Source organism: Diorhabda carinulata, chromosome X (genome assembly GCF_026250575.1).
Source record: "Diorhabda carinulata isolate Delta chromosome X, icDioCari1.1, whole genome shotgun sequence".
NCBI lineage: Eukaryota > Metazoa > Arthropoda > Insecta > Coleoptera > Chrysomelidae > Diorhabda > Diorhabda carinulata.
Window position 1 is genome coordinate 22,146,536 of NC_079472.1, and position 19,124 is coordinate 22,165,659.

General features: G+C 32.4%; 1 protein-coding gene across 6 annotated transcripts in view; it reads left to right on the forward strand.

The window, feature by feature from the left end:
• The window catches only part of LOC130902399 (uncharacterized), a 215,283-nt gene extending 199,805 nt beyond the window's left edge, over positions 1–15,478 (forward strand). For all 6 annotated transcript variants that reach the window (XM_057814505.1, XM_057814507.1, XM_057814506.1 and 3 more), the window contains one exon: positions 1,777–15,478. In XM_057814505.1, coding sequence (XP_057670488.1) covers positions 1,777–1,938 — 162 coding nt within the window. In that variant the 3' untranslated portion in view covers positions 1,939–15,478. The remainder of the gene's footprint in view (positions 1–1,776) is intronic.
• Positions 15,479–19,124: the final 3,646 nt, after the last annotated feature.

A 19,124-nucleotide genomic window follows, 5' to 3' on the forward strand; every position in this document is an offset into this window, starting at 1 on the left:
AAAATATCAACTGGCTGTTTTGTGTCGTCTAATAAACTTCCCTGCTATAGTATTTCACTGCTTACACTTGTGGTTAATTTGAAATAAGTTTGAATTTGAATATTCTATCTGCTGATTTAAAAGGTTTCCTGATTTAATACAAATTGATTTATTAACATGGATGATGAAGGCAATGTCAGTAGATTTGTCCAATATTCAGGGTGTCCCATAAAACTATCTGTATATGGCAAAATTTCTACCGGAAATCGAAAAATTTTAGTATACTTTTAACTGAAAACTTTTTTTGAAAAATGCATACTTTTTGAGTTATTAATTTTTTTGTAGTAGAGGAATACAGGAAATGGGGTCTAGAAGTAAATTTTAGTAAAACGGAATATATGTGTATTGGAGGAGAACAACAAAATTTAATACTTGAAGAAACACAACAAAAAATAAGTCATTGTACAAAATACAAATACCTAGGCATGATCATCACTAATGATGGAAGATTAGATGAAGCAATAACACAAAGAAATAACCAAGGAAGACAAGCAATAAGACAACTAAATAGTGTATTGTGGGACAAACAAATATCCAAGGAAAACAAACATCGAATATACAATAGCATAATAAAAAGTATAACAACATATAGTAGCGAAATCTGGCCTCTAAAAGAAAAAACAGTCAAAATGCTTGAAGCCACAGAAATGGATTATTGGAGACGCGCGGCAGGAATATCAAGACTGGAAAAAATAAGAAACGACAGAATCAGGGAGATCATGAAAGTGCAACATACGATTACGGAAGACATTAGGGTGAATCAGTTAAGATGGTACGGACATGTCCAAAGAATGCCTGAAGACCGCATACCCAAACAAATTTTAAATTGGACACCACAAGGAAGAAGAAAAAGAGGAAGACCAAGATTAAGCTGGAGAGAAGGTATCGAGAAGGATATTCGAGAGAGAGGATTGGAAGAAGATCTTTGGGAAGATCGAGAAAAATGGAAACTGGGAATCGGAAGACGGCGAAGAACGTTTTAACCCGATTAATATATATATATATTTGTAAAAAATTTGACTGTTGCATACCCTTACAAAATAATTTTTTTACGAGGATACCCTCAAAGATATGAAAATAGTTTCTATTCGGTTGCTTTAAGCAAGGTCAGACGTATATAAATATATGTTAGAAATTTTTTTGTTTTATAAAGGGTGTGTATAAAAAGTGTTCAAAGTTTAACTTGATAAATATGAAAATTCTTTATTTTTTCATATAGAACTACCCGTTTTTCATTTTAATGCATTCAAGAAGAATTCACAGAATTACAGGATGATGAGTTAGTTTAAACTTTATTTAATATAAAATGAGGAATGGTATGGCTTTGTGAAGAAGCAGAAACAGAATGTTCTATAATTTTGTTAAATTCCATAATTAATATGTTCATCTTTATATACATCTTAATGTGAACGCATACAGATCTCAGTGAATTTAGATAGAGAAAATACCATTAAAATTATTTGGAATTTTCATTACATGTTTCCAAAATTTACTTACTACTTATTGTTCTTCGTTAACAACTCAACAAATCATTTCTCCAGAAGTTTCTCTAGTAAATTATTGAATTTAATTATGTACGTTACATAGGGGGGGGGATAAGAATTTTATAAAGGCTAAAGTGGGGCATCGAACAAAGAAGATTGGGAAACACTGAGCTAGATCATACATAGCTATAGCATTGAGAGATCGCTATTTCCGAGTATCGATAAAAACTTCTAAATACGATGTTTTTTATAGGTCACCCATAACCTACAAGTGTCTGATGGTGACAATGGTCTGATGCTTCTCAGGGACCAAATAGTCATACAAATTGGAGAAGAGTTGGACGGTATGGTGATGATCCGATCTGGAGACAACCGCCAGGGTATATGTCCAATAAAATTTCTCCAGGAAGTGTGACAACGTAGTGAAGTAGCTTGTCAGGCCACTTCACCTTGTAATTGTCTTCATAAACAGCAAAATGCACCGCAAACCACCCTTAAGAAGATTTATTACCCCAACCCCACGCCAAGATTGATCCAAAATAATGTTTCGAATAAACAAAACAATAAAAAGAATAACAGTCACTCGGGAAGTATTTTACAATATTATTACAATAATTTCGGAAGGAATAACAAAGATACTAATGTTTATAATAACGTTTTGAATAGAAGGAAAACGGAATTGGCTTTTCTTCATGGCAAAGCACCGTTTTCTTCTACAAAACGCCCACTTTCTATCCGACTTTCAACTCCCAAGCACGTAGTTAATATCTTCAAAAACAAATCCGACTCGCAAAAAAGACCCTTATTGCTACAAGGATCGCAAACTATGAACAATCACCCAAATTTCCAAATCATTCCCAATAAAACTGGTTTAAAAATTTCCTCAATTTACACAATCAGCGAAAACGTTGAAAAATTTAGTCTTTATAGAAAAAATCTATATATTTCATCGAATAGCAGGCCTCTATTTGTTAGGATATAATATTTTTTGGTAATCGTCTCCATATTTTTGTAAATTGCATTAGAATAACTCTAAAACTTAGTTATTTTTGAACCAATGTAATCGTGAAATGTGGCTTTACGTCCAAACTAATTAATAATATATTATTCAAATAAATGCTCCCATTGATAAATGAAAACCCATAACTAGGCCATCATTGGGAAGTAGAATTTACCAGAAATAAATTCAGTGTCAAAAATCAAAACTAGTACTTTCAGTCAAAGGCAATTGAAAAAGTCATAATGTATATGTTACATAGAAACGGATTATAACTTTTGTAGCTGTGTCTTGTGACAAAAGTTTAGAGAAGAGTGAAATCCATAAGATTGTGCAATAGAAACGCTGCAACTAGATGAAAGGGAAGCAGAATTTGGTAAACACAAGGCAGTCCGTTTATCTGCCTGCCAAACTCTCATTTACATAGGAAGAAAAATTCTAGGAGATAACTTAGTCGAAGAGTCTCCAAAGCCAGCGATCTCCTATTCTGGTGAGCATCTGTGGGCTAAAGCGATGACGACCAAGGGTACTACAAAGGAAGTACCCAGGTAATCAGGACCAACAAGGCTTCCACATTCTTAGTATTAATAGTAATATAATTGGTTCAAGTCATCTATGTTCCAAACAAACCTAAATAGAGTTGAGTGGTTCATGTTTGGTTTGAATAGGTTTGAGTAGATGGAAGCATTTTATATTCAGCAAGAGTACAAGATCAAATAGTTTGTATATACTAAAATACTAATTAGAAGCTTCATTTTCATGCGAGACAAAAGTAATATAAGAGATAAAACGGATTCAGGTAATGTAAACTGATTTTCAAGTCTGATACAAGCTCGAATCATGGAAATAAGAATTATAAGAAAACTATTTTCTGCAAAAATCATTTGATAACTTTTTATCGGAATTTCCAAAAAGATATTTTGCAAAATTCAAGTAGTTATAAACATATATGAGACAAATTACTTCAATTTCTTCATTCTTAGGTCTTTACATTATCAGATATATTTTGATTAAGGTGAAACGTCTAAAATGTTTTTATATAAGAAAAAACATAAGACCTGAAAGCATTTTTCATTCATATCACTTCGACTTTTTAGCATGCTAATATTTATTGATACTATAGTATCGATTTGCAATATTCAAATACTGAAATCGGACATCAAAATTGCAACGAGCTGTTCATAATACAGCAAATTGAATCAATTGTGATAATGTAATTTTGAAATTATCCATCACATCATTGTACGAGCCAACGCCGCGGTATCGTTGTCAAAATTTTCTATAAGGTGCATTGGAATAGAACATGGAATTAAATCATCTACTATCACCGTTTTTTTCACCGGACAACGGACCGTCAATAATCGGCTATCCTTGTATATGTTACCGTTAATGTTCAATGTTAAGATGCGCCAGTGTATGTCGACAATTACCAATTTCGATGGTGTAACTGTTCTTAATTTATACTTGAATCGGACATACACCGGTTAACGGACACGGAGGAGACACTGTGAACCTTAGATTCGGCGATTTACAATTTGTGTGAATGTTAACAAACGCCACTGTTTATTCGAAAAGCGAAAACGTCATATATACTGTTCTCTCTTTAATATACGCTGCTTCACTCACTGACCACAGTCGAAAATGAATGCGTCGCTGCGCTATATTATTTCAACACATGCAACGAAGAGACTATGTTTGTTTAACCTAACCTAACCTAACTTATCTACCTCTACCTAGTGTATGTAGGTTGTTTTAATAATTTCGATTAATAAACAAATTGCAGTTTGTGACTTCATTAGTCAAATACTGGCCCAGAACTTCTGTTTCCACACATCATTATTTCTCTATATCAATCAGACAGGCATCATAATTTCGGTCATAATGAACATTGACCAAGTCGTCCTGGTCTATGATAACAGTCTCCGGTGAATGACCGAAATCGTCATGAAAAGGATAAATAACGGTCATTCACCAACTACCTTGGGAATGTTAACAGGCACCAGAGTATCTTGACATATACTACATTTCGGACATTCACAGTAACATATACATATATTTTTTTACCGGTTGGATGTTACCTGGGACTGCCGTCGCACATGCGCTAGTTAAATAACTGGTAGTCAGAAATTACGCACGTGTGAAATGATTAATAAGAAAATAACTCGTATTGGCCTACTATTTGTACATGAAGAAACAAAAAGAAATAGAAAAACATAAAAGGTCATTGTAGATAAATCATATATTATTGGAAAGGGAAGAATATGGTGTATATCATAGTCTTTTTACGCAGTTGGAGGAAGAAAGAAATCTTTCAACTTTTATTATCAGCCATATATAATAAAATAACACACTGTACAGGCCTATTTTCAACTAAACTTATTAACAATTCTATGTCAATAGCAGCTAGACAGGTAGACGGCACTTCATTTGCAGAAAACAGGCAATACGTCCGACAGCGTCAACACGCACCGATACACTGGCGTGTATGTCCGCACTTTCTTACACCAGAACGGTGTCGGGCACGCCGCAGTGTATTTTAATTCAGTTTTATGTTTAAAAAAACGAAACGAAGCAGCGGCATTGGTAGTCCTTAATATGAGTTTGTCTAAAGCCCATTATATGGATCTAAAAATTTGCCATAAATGGATATTGCAAAAAATTCAAAGCATTCAAATAAACAGTTTCTTCTAAAAGAGTCGCCGACGTTCGACGAAAACAATGACCATGTACTTTGTAGATTTGTTAAAAACCAAATATTTTACGATAATACAGGATTTTTATAGAAACGAGTTATAGATTCTAACGGTTAATAGATTATAGTGTCCTGTATGTAAATAAGAAATAGCTCATTTTCGAAGCAGTCGTGTGACCACAAAGAAATATAATCTTTTATAAGTGTCCAACTCTTTATTACAACTCGTTTTTTGTAAATTTATTATGTATACTACACGCGTGACTCAAATGTTTACTACCAACAAATTGGTCATATGAATAATCTCCGCATTTTCCCAATAACGTGTTTGCGGTGCCTTTTCAGCCTTCTATACAATTTCGACGAGAATTTCGAAATCTTTTTCAATTGATATAAACCTTTCGCAGAATTCCTTACTACTTAGAACCGTTGATACATAAATAATAATTATTTATTTTGAATTCGTATTATCTCTTCAAACTTATACTCCTCCTCTACCCCTACAATGTAACAAGCTAAACTATTATTTGACATAGTGTAAAACGTTTACTTCTATCATTTCTTTGAGGATGCGTGTTGTTTCAATTTTCAAAATTTCAACGGACTCAAAAAATGAAAAAATACATCGTCGTTACGAATAAATATTTTCCATTAGCAGTTCAAACTTAAGAGTTGTAGGCACTAGCTTAACACATTGACTACCTTATAGTTATTTCAATAGATTATAGGTTGCGATGAGATTTTTTCAAATTTACCTCATTGAATTTCAGGAATTTATTACTCAACAACAACTTCTTCTCTTCTTCTGCTATCTATTAATGAATGTGTGCGATCACTTCTGACCATTTTATCTTGTCTCTGGTGGTGTCAATTAATTCTCCTGTGGTTCCTACCCCTGCCAAATTTTGATATGGTTGAGCCACGACATCTTCTCTTTGCCGAATCACCTTCTTCCCTCTAACTTCTTATTCTCCTCGGAATGTTACCGTTGGTTTTTCTTGCCGTCCATGGAACTCTCAAAATTCTTCGGTAGATCCACAACTCAAATGCCTAAAATCTGTTCATGGTGTTAACTATCAGTGTCCAGACTTCCATACCGTATAATAGTGTGTTGACATTGATTCTCATAGGACAACTGTGTATTCCAACTGTGCCCAGGAGCCTTAGGAGGTCATTCGTGTTGTCTGCTATCAAGACTGTGTCATCGGCATATCGTATATTGTTTCTGGATCAGAGAATGCACTCCTGCACTGACATTAAACACTGTTTTTTTTGTATAAAATTTAGTGAATACCAACGGTATTGTTGAAGCTTGAGAAAGATCCTTTTATATTCTTTTATGGTATATAAAATTCTATGAAAGAGCATAAACTTTTTATTTTATTTTCTAAACTAGTATATAATGCTGCTCACTTCATTATTTCAGAAATAGATGTAACAACACATTTCTAAAATTAATCATTTTCTGACGTTCTAATAGTTAAAGTTAATTAAATTGGTCGATAATTGGATGTATTTACCTATATTCCACTCCTTCTTATTCGAAAAATGTGTTAAGTTGTTAAAATAATAATGAAATATACCATAATAGTAACCTGCTTCTAGCACAATTTCTAGATGTAAGCGTGATTTCGTGACAGCACGTGGCCTCTCGTGGCGTTTTGCACCCTGAACTCATTATTCTGTTCACTAACAGAGGGCCCAGTAGTAAACTCCAAACAAATAGCAGCGAAGAATAGTTTGTATGCAATATACATAGTTATTCATTGTACAAATGTTGAAGGTAATATTCTAATCAAGTACCTATACACCATATCAATTGTACTGTACAATATATGATGATAACTTTTTTATTGAAATTCAGCATTAACTAAAAAAAGGAACGGTAGTTATTGGATGTACTACTGTGTATTTTCGGTTTAAAAATCAGTTTATAAATATATAAACGTTTTTCAAAAAATAGTTAAAGAAGCTGAAAAAGCTCCTCCAGTTTTATTACGAAAAAATATTTGCTGAGTTCCATAAGTTTTGCTATAAACGACGTTAAGAATTCATTATCAGTAAAATTGTAAGTTAATCAAAAAGAAACTGCAGATTACACAAAGATTTCTGAAACGTCTGAAGAAATCACTAGAATCGCTCATATTCAAAAATTTGGACTACCAGCAAGACATAAAATGTTTGTGTTTTACATTCGACAGAAGCATGGATGATTTGAGTTTTGAGAAAATGTTAAAAACCATATTTTATTCGATCGAAGGTCTTTAATAGAATAATAATCCACTTTTCTGTCTTGGCATATAATTACTATTTTCCCAACCACAGGTTTATCCTCATCTAATTATAAACTTACTCGTATATAACTAGCTCTATTACATGTCAACAATAGCTCCATAATTGCTATTTTTTAATATAACCGATAAAATTTACACACTCAAAAAACCAGGTTGGTTTTCTTTAGGATCTGAAAAATTGTTTTGTCAGTTTCACTTGTTATTATAGTAAATAATTTTTTCTACGCCCATGTCTGTAAACTTCAAAAATCGCATCGTCAACATTCCTTCTAAATGACATTTAACAATAACATACACGTTATGAGATCTCATAACATACACGTGCATTTTGAGATGAAAACTTAAACTTCTTGATTTAATTAAATTACAATCAAATTTTCATTTACGTAAAACTTTATTTGGTCTATTTACACAAATTTAGTCAATTAAAAAACATAAAAACTTTTAGCAATAGCCAGATATATTTAGGATTGAAAGAGTGATGCCCCTAAATGTAGGCAGCACATTATGCAATAGGACACGTTTTCTCAAGTAGCATACAGAATGGGAGTAGAAGAAGTATAGTACGTTACACGAGGTGTAAGCCCATTACTATTAAATTGTTTTATTCGATCGAAATCGAAAAAAAACTGGGTGACTGTTAAATAGTTTCAAGCATATTTTTAAATACCGTGTCATAGCTAGGCGTGGGGATGAGGTCCCGTAATAAGCTTCAGGAGATGTCTATACTTCACAACTTTGTACATCTTAAAAATTCTTTTTTAAGTGAGACTGCAAAGCCGAAACATTCAAAGTTCGCGATTCTTCGAGCAAAAGAAAAGGGATTCTTGCTTATCAGTCTTCACCCACATACTTAAAATACAATTTTAAATATGGTAAATTCCCGACTTCAAACTAATCTTACAGGACCTTGTACAATTTATCGATTTTTAACTGAGAAATTTATTCTACTCATGATGAAAGTCTTTGTTGGAAAGAATCATAGATAGGGGAGTAATAGAAAAAAGACGATACACAAGATGAAAAACCACGTCGCTCTATAACAGAAATAAGTGAAAAAAAGAATCTTAATCGATCGTGGACAATTAATTAGAAATATCTTTCAACGGCCGTAGACAGTTCTTTCCTTTCCTTTCCTTTCCTGAAAGGGCGTCCATTAAATATCTCTTGCTATGGACGAAGGCTAATTATCGGAATTATAAACTCTACCAATTTTTGAGATATGCTGGAACACTGATTTGACAGCTTCAAACTTCAAGCTTCAAGGAAACTAGCTTCCCAAAGAGCACCTTGTCCATAGAGATTCACTATATGGTCATAGATTCACAGATAGTATATGTAAAATTCATTCAGGATACAAGTCTCTAAACTGAGACTAATTCTTACAGAACAGAGTGTTGTTCAGGTTTCATGTGTTTGATATAACCATGACGTGGCGTTGCTAGGGTTGGACGTAAAAGCGTTATACAGGGTTACCTGTGCTCCAATTAAGTTGGTTGATTATTTTGAAGTTGATTAATCATTTTTTCCACCCCTCGATGACAACGCCGACCCACTATAAAGCGCCCTTCATTTCAAGACCTTTATGCGAGACCATGGTTCCGTTTAACAACAATTGCATATGGTATATGAGTGAACTGAACGACATTCAGTGGTATTCAACTGTGAATTCCTATCAGATATTTTACATAAACTTCGCTCGTATTTAAACTGTAGAACAATTGATTGAATTTATAATTATCATAATTAAAATTGTATTATACTTAAAGCCGAAACTCACAAGCAACACGCCACGCCACGCTACATGTTGAATATGTGTGCATATGTCCATTTAATTCAATTGTCTGCTTACACAGCACACCACATGGCGCCCCACGCCACGCTATTCCACGTGAGAAGTTTCAAACCGACGCGTGGTAAGACGTATTGATACCAATCTCTTGGCTTTGTATGCCAGTCTACGGAAAAGTTTTATCGCATTGGGGTTATATTAAAGTTTGACTCGAAATGCAACAGAAAAAGTGCGGTAATATGATTTCTTATATATACAAACAAATGTATACACAACGATGTACCACGTGAACAGAAGTCGCATAACGTGAGGTGGCGTGGCGTGTTGCTAGTGGGCTTCGACCTCTATTGTTCTATATCTATACGTTGCCGTTTTCAAAGTTTATTAAAAAAAATTATTGTGAACGTATTGTGATTTTAGTATCAATTTATGACTTAGATTGCATTTAATACTACTTATGCATTTTTGTTTATACATGGTTTATTTACATAATACCAATATCTTTGTTTTTATTATTTTGTACATAATTTTCAATTATTAAGGAACTATCAATAACTATGTTGGAAAACAATCCACTGGCAGTATTATATGATATGTTTCAATCATTAAATACTAATAAAAGAAATATTTTAGAAATTTATTACAAATCAAATATACAAATGTTTTTGTTAACTTCTGTTAAAAGATACTAGTTAATTGGTAGTCGAGGAAATATTACAAAAACAAGCAAAGCCTGAGAGATATACCTGCAAACCTCATACACTCCTTTTGTCGTGATATTCGTATTCAGCAACCTCGAAAACCTCCAGGAAGTCACCCCGGGCACCAACTACTAGGCAGGTTATCGTGTTCAACGTTCTCGAAAACTCACGAGGGGTAAAATTTATTTTCGGTAATATTTTGCGAGCTATAAATTGTTCATTTCTTAACCATTCGAAATGTACGCTTCAAAATACATTTTTCTTCTACACATATGCAATTTTAATATTTTATTCATAGTTTTTGTTCATAAAATTTCATGAGGTTTTCGAATGAACCGAATGCACTTTGTTGTATCTTGATCGATCTTACTGTTCAGAACTTCCTAGGTTATGTGCTTCATTTCCTCGACTATAACATATGGTATAATTGTTTCATTCTTATAGATCTTACTTTACAATGATTGTAGCCGACACATGCAAGCGAACAGTGTGGTTACGACAACGGCGTCTAAACAGAAATTCCACAATGTAACCATCCATGTGATAATCAAGGTGGCCATATTTTGGCATATTTTCACGTGCATCACACCACACTCGCTCCAATTTTTGAATGTATGCACCGGAAACAGGATCCACGAGTATGATTAACTGTCACGTGCTTGAAACCTATAATATTAAATAAAAGAAATTCCTAAATTTTTCACGATAAACTTTCAACGATTGACCTAACCTACCTACCATAACCTAACCTAACCTAACCTAACCTAACTTAACCTAAAATAACCTAACTCAACCTAACATAACCTGACCTATCATCATATGCTATTGCTGTAGATGACCTCCTATTCCGATATAATGATGGATAATTATTGACATTCAATATGCATATGGTAATGAGTGTTATAACGGGAAATATGTGTCTCCCCCAGCTTTAAAGTACTTGTGGAGTCCTAAAAAACAACCCAAAATTTATTTCTCAATAATCATCTCGGGTTTGGTATTATCAGCATCTGTATCACTTGTGTTTTTATTGTCTTCTATAACATTCATTCAACGTATAAAACAAAATAAAAACACGATGGTAATAACAACAAAAAGAAACTATACGATATAATTTTGTTTCCTTTTGTCTTATAGCAGCTCTATTATGTGGTTACAGGGCCTGATTAAGATTTATAAGCCACGGGGCTAAAATAATGACGGGGTCCCCTTAAGGAATTAGGAAACCCTAAAAAACTCACAAAATAATATCAATATATTTGTGGTATCAACACATCAAAAAATAAAGAATAATTTCCAAATGATGGAGCCCTCTTGAACCTGGGGCCCGGGGCTATAGCCCCCCCAAGCCCCTAACTTAATCCGGCCCTGTGTGGTTAGGATATTAGTTTATATTAGGTGAGAAATAATTGATTTTATTAGTAAATACATCATTCCAAGATTTATGTTGATTAAAAGTCGAAAAAAATATGATTTATTACAATGCAATTTCAATAATTGATAAAAACCTGACCAATATTTCGTCGAACATTTTGTAATGACCTATTAGAATATAAATTTAAAATTCATTGTATCGTTAGTTTAAGTAATGAAAATCAATAATAACCGCTAATTTATTAAACATAATTGCAAAAAATATATAATTCCACTTAGGTATCCCGCCTTCATATTTATCAAAACCGTTTTTATCTATCTGCTTTGCTTTCAGAAATATAACTTCAGTAAAAAAGCACTACAAAAATTAATTTAATTTTCAAAAGAAGCCTGAAATTATAATTCAGCTATTATGTAATCATATACAAGTCTATGTACCCTTTTATCATTTCCCCACAAGAGAAAATTTTTTGGTCAAATATTTATTCTTGTTCATCACTAAAGTAAAATGGTTCAAATGAGATTTGAAATAATAGACATTAACCAAACCTAACCTAACGTTCATACTGTAACCAAGATCTTTAGACAAGATAGATAAAAATACTCATACATTTAGAAAAATGAATCAGCAAATATAAACCCGACGAACTAGAAGCAATAAACGAGCAGATTTTGGATTTCATCAAACTCAATTTTTTATTAGGATAATAAATAAAGGATTTTATTTATTCTTCTAAGACCAGTGACTTTGTGAATAGGTTGCACTCTTAGTAAAACACACCATGGGAAAAACATGGATTTCCCGAATTTAGACCACAAACCTTCAAAAGTTGGCTTGTGATCGAAAATTATTTAAACTCAAACTGCAAATTGGTTAGGATAATAGAGATCCTCGGAATGAGAACACGGTGTTTTTCACGTGCATTTTTTTCTCAGTCATATAAATCGCATTTCAAATTAGTGAACAAATTACTCATCTTCTTTCTCGCACATTTATTCGACATCTGTGTTGTATGGGCTAGACAGTGAATGACTATTTGACTTTGGTTAGGAATTCGTTCCATAAGTTGTACTAATTATTTGCATGTATTATGATCACTTAAAACAAAATAACTCCAGGAAAATGTCTGAAATCTGAAGTGAAATCTACACTTCTATATGTCGAAAAATGGCAAGGTTATTAATTAATAATTTCTCAATTTACACACCAACAAACCCGAAAACTTGTATCTTTCAACGAATAGAACGAACTAACTACTATGGCAAGATAACCACTCCATAACGTGTCTTTAGCCTCTTACCTCTCATGGAGTTATCATAGCAAATTTATTATTTTAAAGTTCATATCTGAGAAGTTTGCAATCGATTTTTTCTATAGATATAGAAATAATAAGTCACGCTTATAGTACAGGCAAATTTAAGCTAAGATCTTAAATTAAATTGGGTGGTTTTGATCTTCTAGATTCGGAAAGTTTTGGGATACTGAATATATCTAGCAACTCTTAATAAAATTACGAGCATGGATTTTCAAAATGTTGCGACTTGAAATTCAAAAAAATTTTTAAACGCGAATAACTCGTAAACTATGAAGAATTCGAAAAAACTGCCATAACAAAAAACAAAATTTTTACTTTAAAATGAGTTTTTACACTAAAAAATATTTTGAATTGCGAATAACACGATAACTACGAGGAATTCGAAAAAAAATGTTGGAGCAAAAAATGTAGAACACAAATTTCTCTACAGATTGGTCTCCAAGCATGTTTTCCTAATCTCAAAATTTTCAAAATTTGCTCATGTACTCAAAAACATTTTGAATTGCGGTTAACTAGAAAACTATGGGGATTTCGAAACAAAATGCCGGACAAAAAATGTGGAGCACAACATTCTCCATTATAAAATGGGTTTGAACACTCAAAAATGTAGAGCACAAAATGAGTACTCACAGTTTTTTGAAAGAGAAACTATTAAAAAGTCTGTGAAAATTGAAATAATAATCAATCGAGAACGAATATAGTATTTTTATAAGTTAGTTCATTTGAAACCAAGAAGTAATGTGTTTATGGGTGATTCCGTTCTAATTGTGATTTTTTGTATTCAAAATTTCAAGATTTTAAAATTTAACTTTTCTAACTTTTTTATGCATATTATTCATCTATTTTACTGTAAAAATAAAACTCTAAGAGGAATTTACTACAACTTCAAAGTATCACGAGCAAGACACAAATGTCGGATTTTGAGTTCCACGGTACTGACTCATTTATCCACGGTACTGACATGGTAACTTAAGATATTAAACAACAAGTGCATCAATTTTCCTTAGTTTGATCATAAACATTAGAATTTATAAGGTAATTAGTTTAAATCATTTGTTACGACAAAAAAAATTAATAATTTATCGGTAAATTCTAGGAATGGACATGACACGGTACTGACATTCAAGTGATGTAGTATAAGTTTTCTTTAAGTGGCAAGTTATATTGTATAAAAATAATGTTTAAATATCTTAAGAATTATTCAATTAACACAAAATTTTTATTAATTGATTATTAATTAATGACTAGTACAAAAAAACAATACAGGACATTGAATATCACAGTTATAATGGAATCACCCTTATATACATGAAAATTTTGAGAATAACACGAACGACAAATCGCTTGTTGGATTTGTTTGTTTATATGGCGAGTGATGAAATATATCCATTGAAACTTCAAATGCTTTTATGGCCAATATACCAAGATTCTCAAAAATTATGCTAGCTTACTCCAGTATAAAATAGAGATGTTAACCATCATGATGCATTTCTATTTTTTTGAAAACTAAATAGTTTTCCAAGAGTTAGAGCAGTTTTTATGTGCGATGGAACGTAAATTGGCTTGATTCACACTGGCAGGAATTCGCAAGCGGATGCTACGGCTTTCGACGTTGAGGGAAAAAGAGAAAAAAATCACCAGATACGTTTTTTGCAGAAAATTTGAGGCTTTACATTTTTTGTTAGTTTTTTTCGAATTCCTCCTAGTTTTCAAGTCATTCGCGTTTAAAAATATTTTTGAGTTACAAGTTTCCAAAATTTCGAAAACCCGTGCCCGTAATATCGTTAAGAGTTGCTAGGTTTATTCAGAAGCCGAAAATCAGAAGCGCCCAATTTAATTTCAGGTTTAATCCCATTTTACCTATACTAAAAACACATTTTAAGCACCTTTACATTTAATAAAAGGCTCCAATAATGTGGAATTCACTAACACAAATCTGTGTTGATTATTCAATTTTTGACATCCTACAAACACTAAGTCATTTTGTGTGGAAAAAATCCTTTTCTCGCGTGGAATACATCGTAAGTTTAGGGATTGGATATATTTTTTAATCTAGAAATGAGGAAGTCATTAAGTCATTTATCCCGCTTTAGTCAAAAACTTTTATGGAAACTTTTGGCATGTGGTTATTTGACTTCCTTATTTTGATCTCTAATTTCATTTGGAAAGTGCTGTAGCTGTTAAAAATGAAACTAGTAATATAAACTGTTTTGTAGCAGATGGTATATTAAAATAAGTCTATTTATCGCGGTCATCCAAATTTGTAAAATAACAATAAATATGGCGGTTTTTAAATACTCGGTCAGATCACTGTGTTCTGTTTACCTATCATCGCAAACTAAGACACTATTTTCAGTCCAAATTACATGCCCGAAAGTAATCATATTAAATAGTTTCCACCCAATAATTTATCAATTGACTATAATACATAGTTTAAATCAAATCTGATAGATAGAAACTAAGATTTTGAATGTACCGAAATCTACATAAAATGTTAGAAGTGTCTTCTTCAAAAAGTTAAATTGAAATAACTATGTGTTACTAAAGCAATTACATCTTCATATTTGTATCGATTGCTTACATATCGAACAAACATCAACCTGTTTGTTATTTTTAATTCTCTCGTACCTATTTATGTTGCCACTAATTTTCCCCTTAGATCAGTATTAGTAATTTTGATGAATGTTAAATAGTTGTTGATATATTTTGTGTTAAAACCATCAACTACAGAAATTCACAAGAGCACGTTGTTAAAAATTATATGTGAATAAAAATGTGAAACATTCAAATTAATTTTTATTATGAACCATAACCTTATGATCCTCATTTTCCTCAATTGTTTCCTGAACAATTCGTTTCCAGATTTGTGGAAATTAACCTAGAAAGCAACATAGCAACATCAATTTTAAGGATGCCATAAAAGCATTTAATTCCAATGTTATGGAGTGAAAGTTGAACTTTAAATGCCGTAGGAAATCAAAGACCTAGATCATTCGGGAATCAAGATGAGGCCAAAAAACATTTTACTCTCTAAATACCTTAAAGCTGTACACGAAAATGCAATTACGAGAAAATCTTATAAGTATATAAAGTATCAGGAAGAGAATAACTGGATTGATACATTAAAAAAAATTATTTTGAAACTTGTACTACTGATGGACCTGAAGGTGCGACAAATCAGGATTGTATTTGCTACATTCACATATTTGCTTTCTTACATAGCTCCTAACGGGAATGTGGCAGTGCAATTTTTTTTAAGCGTAGCAGCTCTTGTATGAAGTGCGTCATAAATTCAAGAATGTAAAAAATAATTGGGATATTTTAGAGTTTTCATAATGTTCGTTGCCTTTTCCTCTTCATTATTCTAAATATTAAAATCTGTGTCTGAAGCTCTACAGCATGAAAATAATGCTAGTAACTAAAATTGTATTCAATAAACTTTTGTATAGATTTACAAAAATAGAAAATGAGTATCAATTTCATAATTTGTTTACAGCAAAATATGAGTGACAATGAATGTTTTTAAGAATAGAGGGAGGATTATAACGGAGCGCTTTTCTTCAGTTTACAGATAAGGAGAAAGTCTGTTCTGACCTTCTAAGTATTACAACCAAAGGTATCATTAGTTTTTCAAACGAAATAATAAAATGGAAGCTAGAAACTATCCACATTTTAATCGCTCTAGAATAACTATTAAATATTTAACCACTCGTGTCAAAATCACATGCAAGAAAAAAATGTCAAAATAAAAACTAATAAAAAATTTCTTACGATTTTAGAAGATAAAAGATGCTGCAAACATTATAGTCTATATATAGATTCACTATTTGTCTAAGTTAGCTCCTAGTGGCACTTAATAAGAAGGATAGAGCCCATCTGGAGAAAGGTACACCACTCCAAGAGCAATTATATATTTATATATTTGCATCATTGTTGTGGTAATATGTAATATTATCTAATATATTTCCCACACTTTTGCATAACTATGTATTAATTATTAGAGAGTTGTGGTGGAGTACATTTATGTCTTATTGTCATTTTGAAGGTTGTTTTTTAAACGTGATACAATTGAAATGTCATGAAAAATATATATCATCACAAATCTCCTTCAATTAATTATCTGACGATGAATACACCTCATTCAAAAGCTTGGAAAATATATTAAAAGGAATACACTCTGTTTGATTTGATGGCCACATTCCCACAACGGTAACAAAAAATAGTTGGCAAAGACTTCGTTCCAATGTGTGTACTAATATATAGTGAAATATCTACTAATATGGGGTTTTGATTTGTTCCATGCATTTCTATAGATGGGTCTTTTCTTATTACAAAATTCGTATCAACCGTATACTGGTTATTAGCGATTTTTAAATGTTAGTATTTTATCCACAGATATTTATTGAATTAAGTTTATAGTCGAGATCTGTCTGAGGTTATTTTATGTTTAGGTCCTAAAATTTCAGATATTGTTCGTTGCGATTATGTGCTTCATAGTCAATTAGCAATTGCAGTTGTCACAGGTTTGCCAGCAAATAATTAACTATCACTCATTCGCGTATGGCACAGAGGGAGACGCGTTAGAAGAACTTCATCTCTACGATTTTTGGAAAGCACTGACTATGGGTCTTCCACTTCAAGAAGCTTGCATGGACGTCTACCATTTGTTCTTCCACTCATCGAGTACTTTACTTTTTAGGGTTGATCTAATATCGGTTAAAATGGTCACGCACTATTAGTATTTACAGCTTTCTTAGCTGCCAGGTCTCCCTCTTCGTTTCCTTTTACTCCAGTATGTGAAGGGATCCTTATATATGGGTCTTATTCAGTATAAAAATGTTAACTAGTTGAACGCTAAGCTCTTGGAGCTCTCTGCATCACCGTGTCTGAATTTACTTATTTCTTGAGAGCAAAATTTAAAATTTTTACTATCACAATTATTTTAAGATAGGTTGTAGATTTAAAAGGAGTCCACACTTTTTCAATTAACCCCATGTTTTTGTTAGCATAAATTCGAAACTGTAACAGAGGAAAAAAAAGAAAATTTAATCATCAACCTTTTATCCTGCAAATTTCATTTTACATAAAAGTTATGAAACAGATTTAGTAAGTAGATTGACTCAGAAACTTAATAAATTTTCAATAGATTGGAAATGAGCAATTTCGTTACTGTTTAAATATCCTGTTGCAATTTCAACGATAGACAGAATCGGACACGAATAAATTTTCAAGTATGGAAAACGACAAAAGGAGTTAAAGTTAAAATTTTTTACCAGAGGTTGTTCAAAAAAAGTTTTCCTAAACTGCTCAAATTTCCTCTGCAAGTGTTTGATACTACACATGTGCTTAAAAGTGCTTTTTCTGCTCTCAATCGAATCAAATCAAAAACAAGAATACGAACTGGGGGTTCTTCACAGGAATTAAGCCTACAACTTTGCCTTACTGAAGTTATAGCAAATTTGCGAATCATTTAGTTGTCAACTGTTCAATGAAGTTGTTTATTTGGAGTGGAATATGTAAAGCGTTTTCTTTCTAGAAGGCTTCCGGCTCTCAAATTCCTATACCAAAGTTTATTATCCTCTGGAGTTACTGAAGGTTGAACCACCCTACTATAGACAACCACCCAGTTTTTGTTATTCATTTATCATAAATCAAAATGTCAAACTCAAGAAAGAGAACTTTCATTTAGGTATGCTTAAGATATAAAAACGTAGTAGTAGAAAATTTGATGTATTTGGGTGTACTACTAGATAATAAATGCCAAGAAGAAAAAGAAATCAAACTATGAAGTGCCAAAAGTAACTGATGTGCATTAAATAATATTGAAATCGAAAGAGATATCCAGATCTACGAATGTTCGAATTTGTAAAACAATGTTGAGAACTATCCTGACATACGCCTGTGAAAACTTGATAATGGCGAATAGAACTAAACAGAAATTGGAAATCTGGAATAGAAGAATACTAAGAAGAATTTTTGGAGGAAGGCAGACACAGTTAGGATAGGAGAGAAGATCCATGAAATTATATAAATACACACTTTTTAATGTGTCACCAATCAGCGTATTTATATAGACAGAACATTACAATAGCTGATCACTTAGAACGAATGGACGAAGTCAGACTCTAGAAACGAGCTGCGTGGAAGATACCAGAGGGCAAGACGAAAAGAGGTAGACCAAGAAAATGGTGGAGGGAAGTAGTGGAAGAAGAAAAACAACTAGAACTGTACAGAAAAAGCAAGAGATCGAAAGAAATTACAAGGTTATGGCCTAAATGGTCTGCATATAAACGTAATTCCCGAAGTAATCTTTCATCATTCTATGTTGATAATATTTTTGGTTTTGGTATCCTCTTTTTATTCAAAAAGCAAATATGGCTGGATCCGTTGCTGGCGTGCTGCGCGCTGCTATTGATTTCTCTAAACACAGTCTCC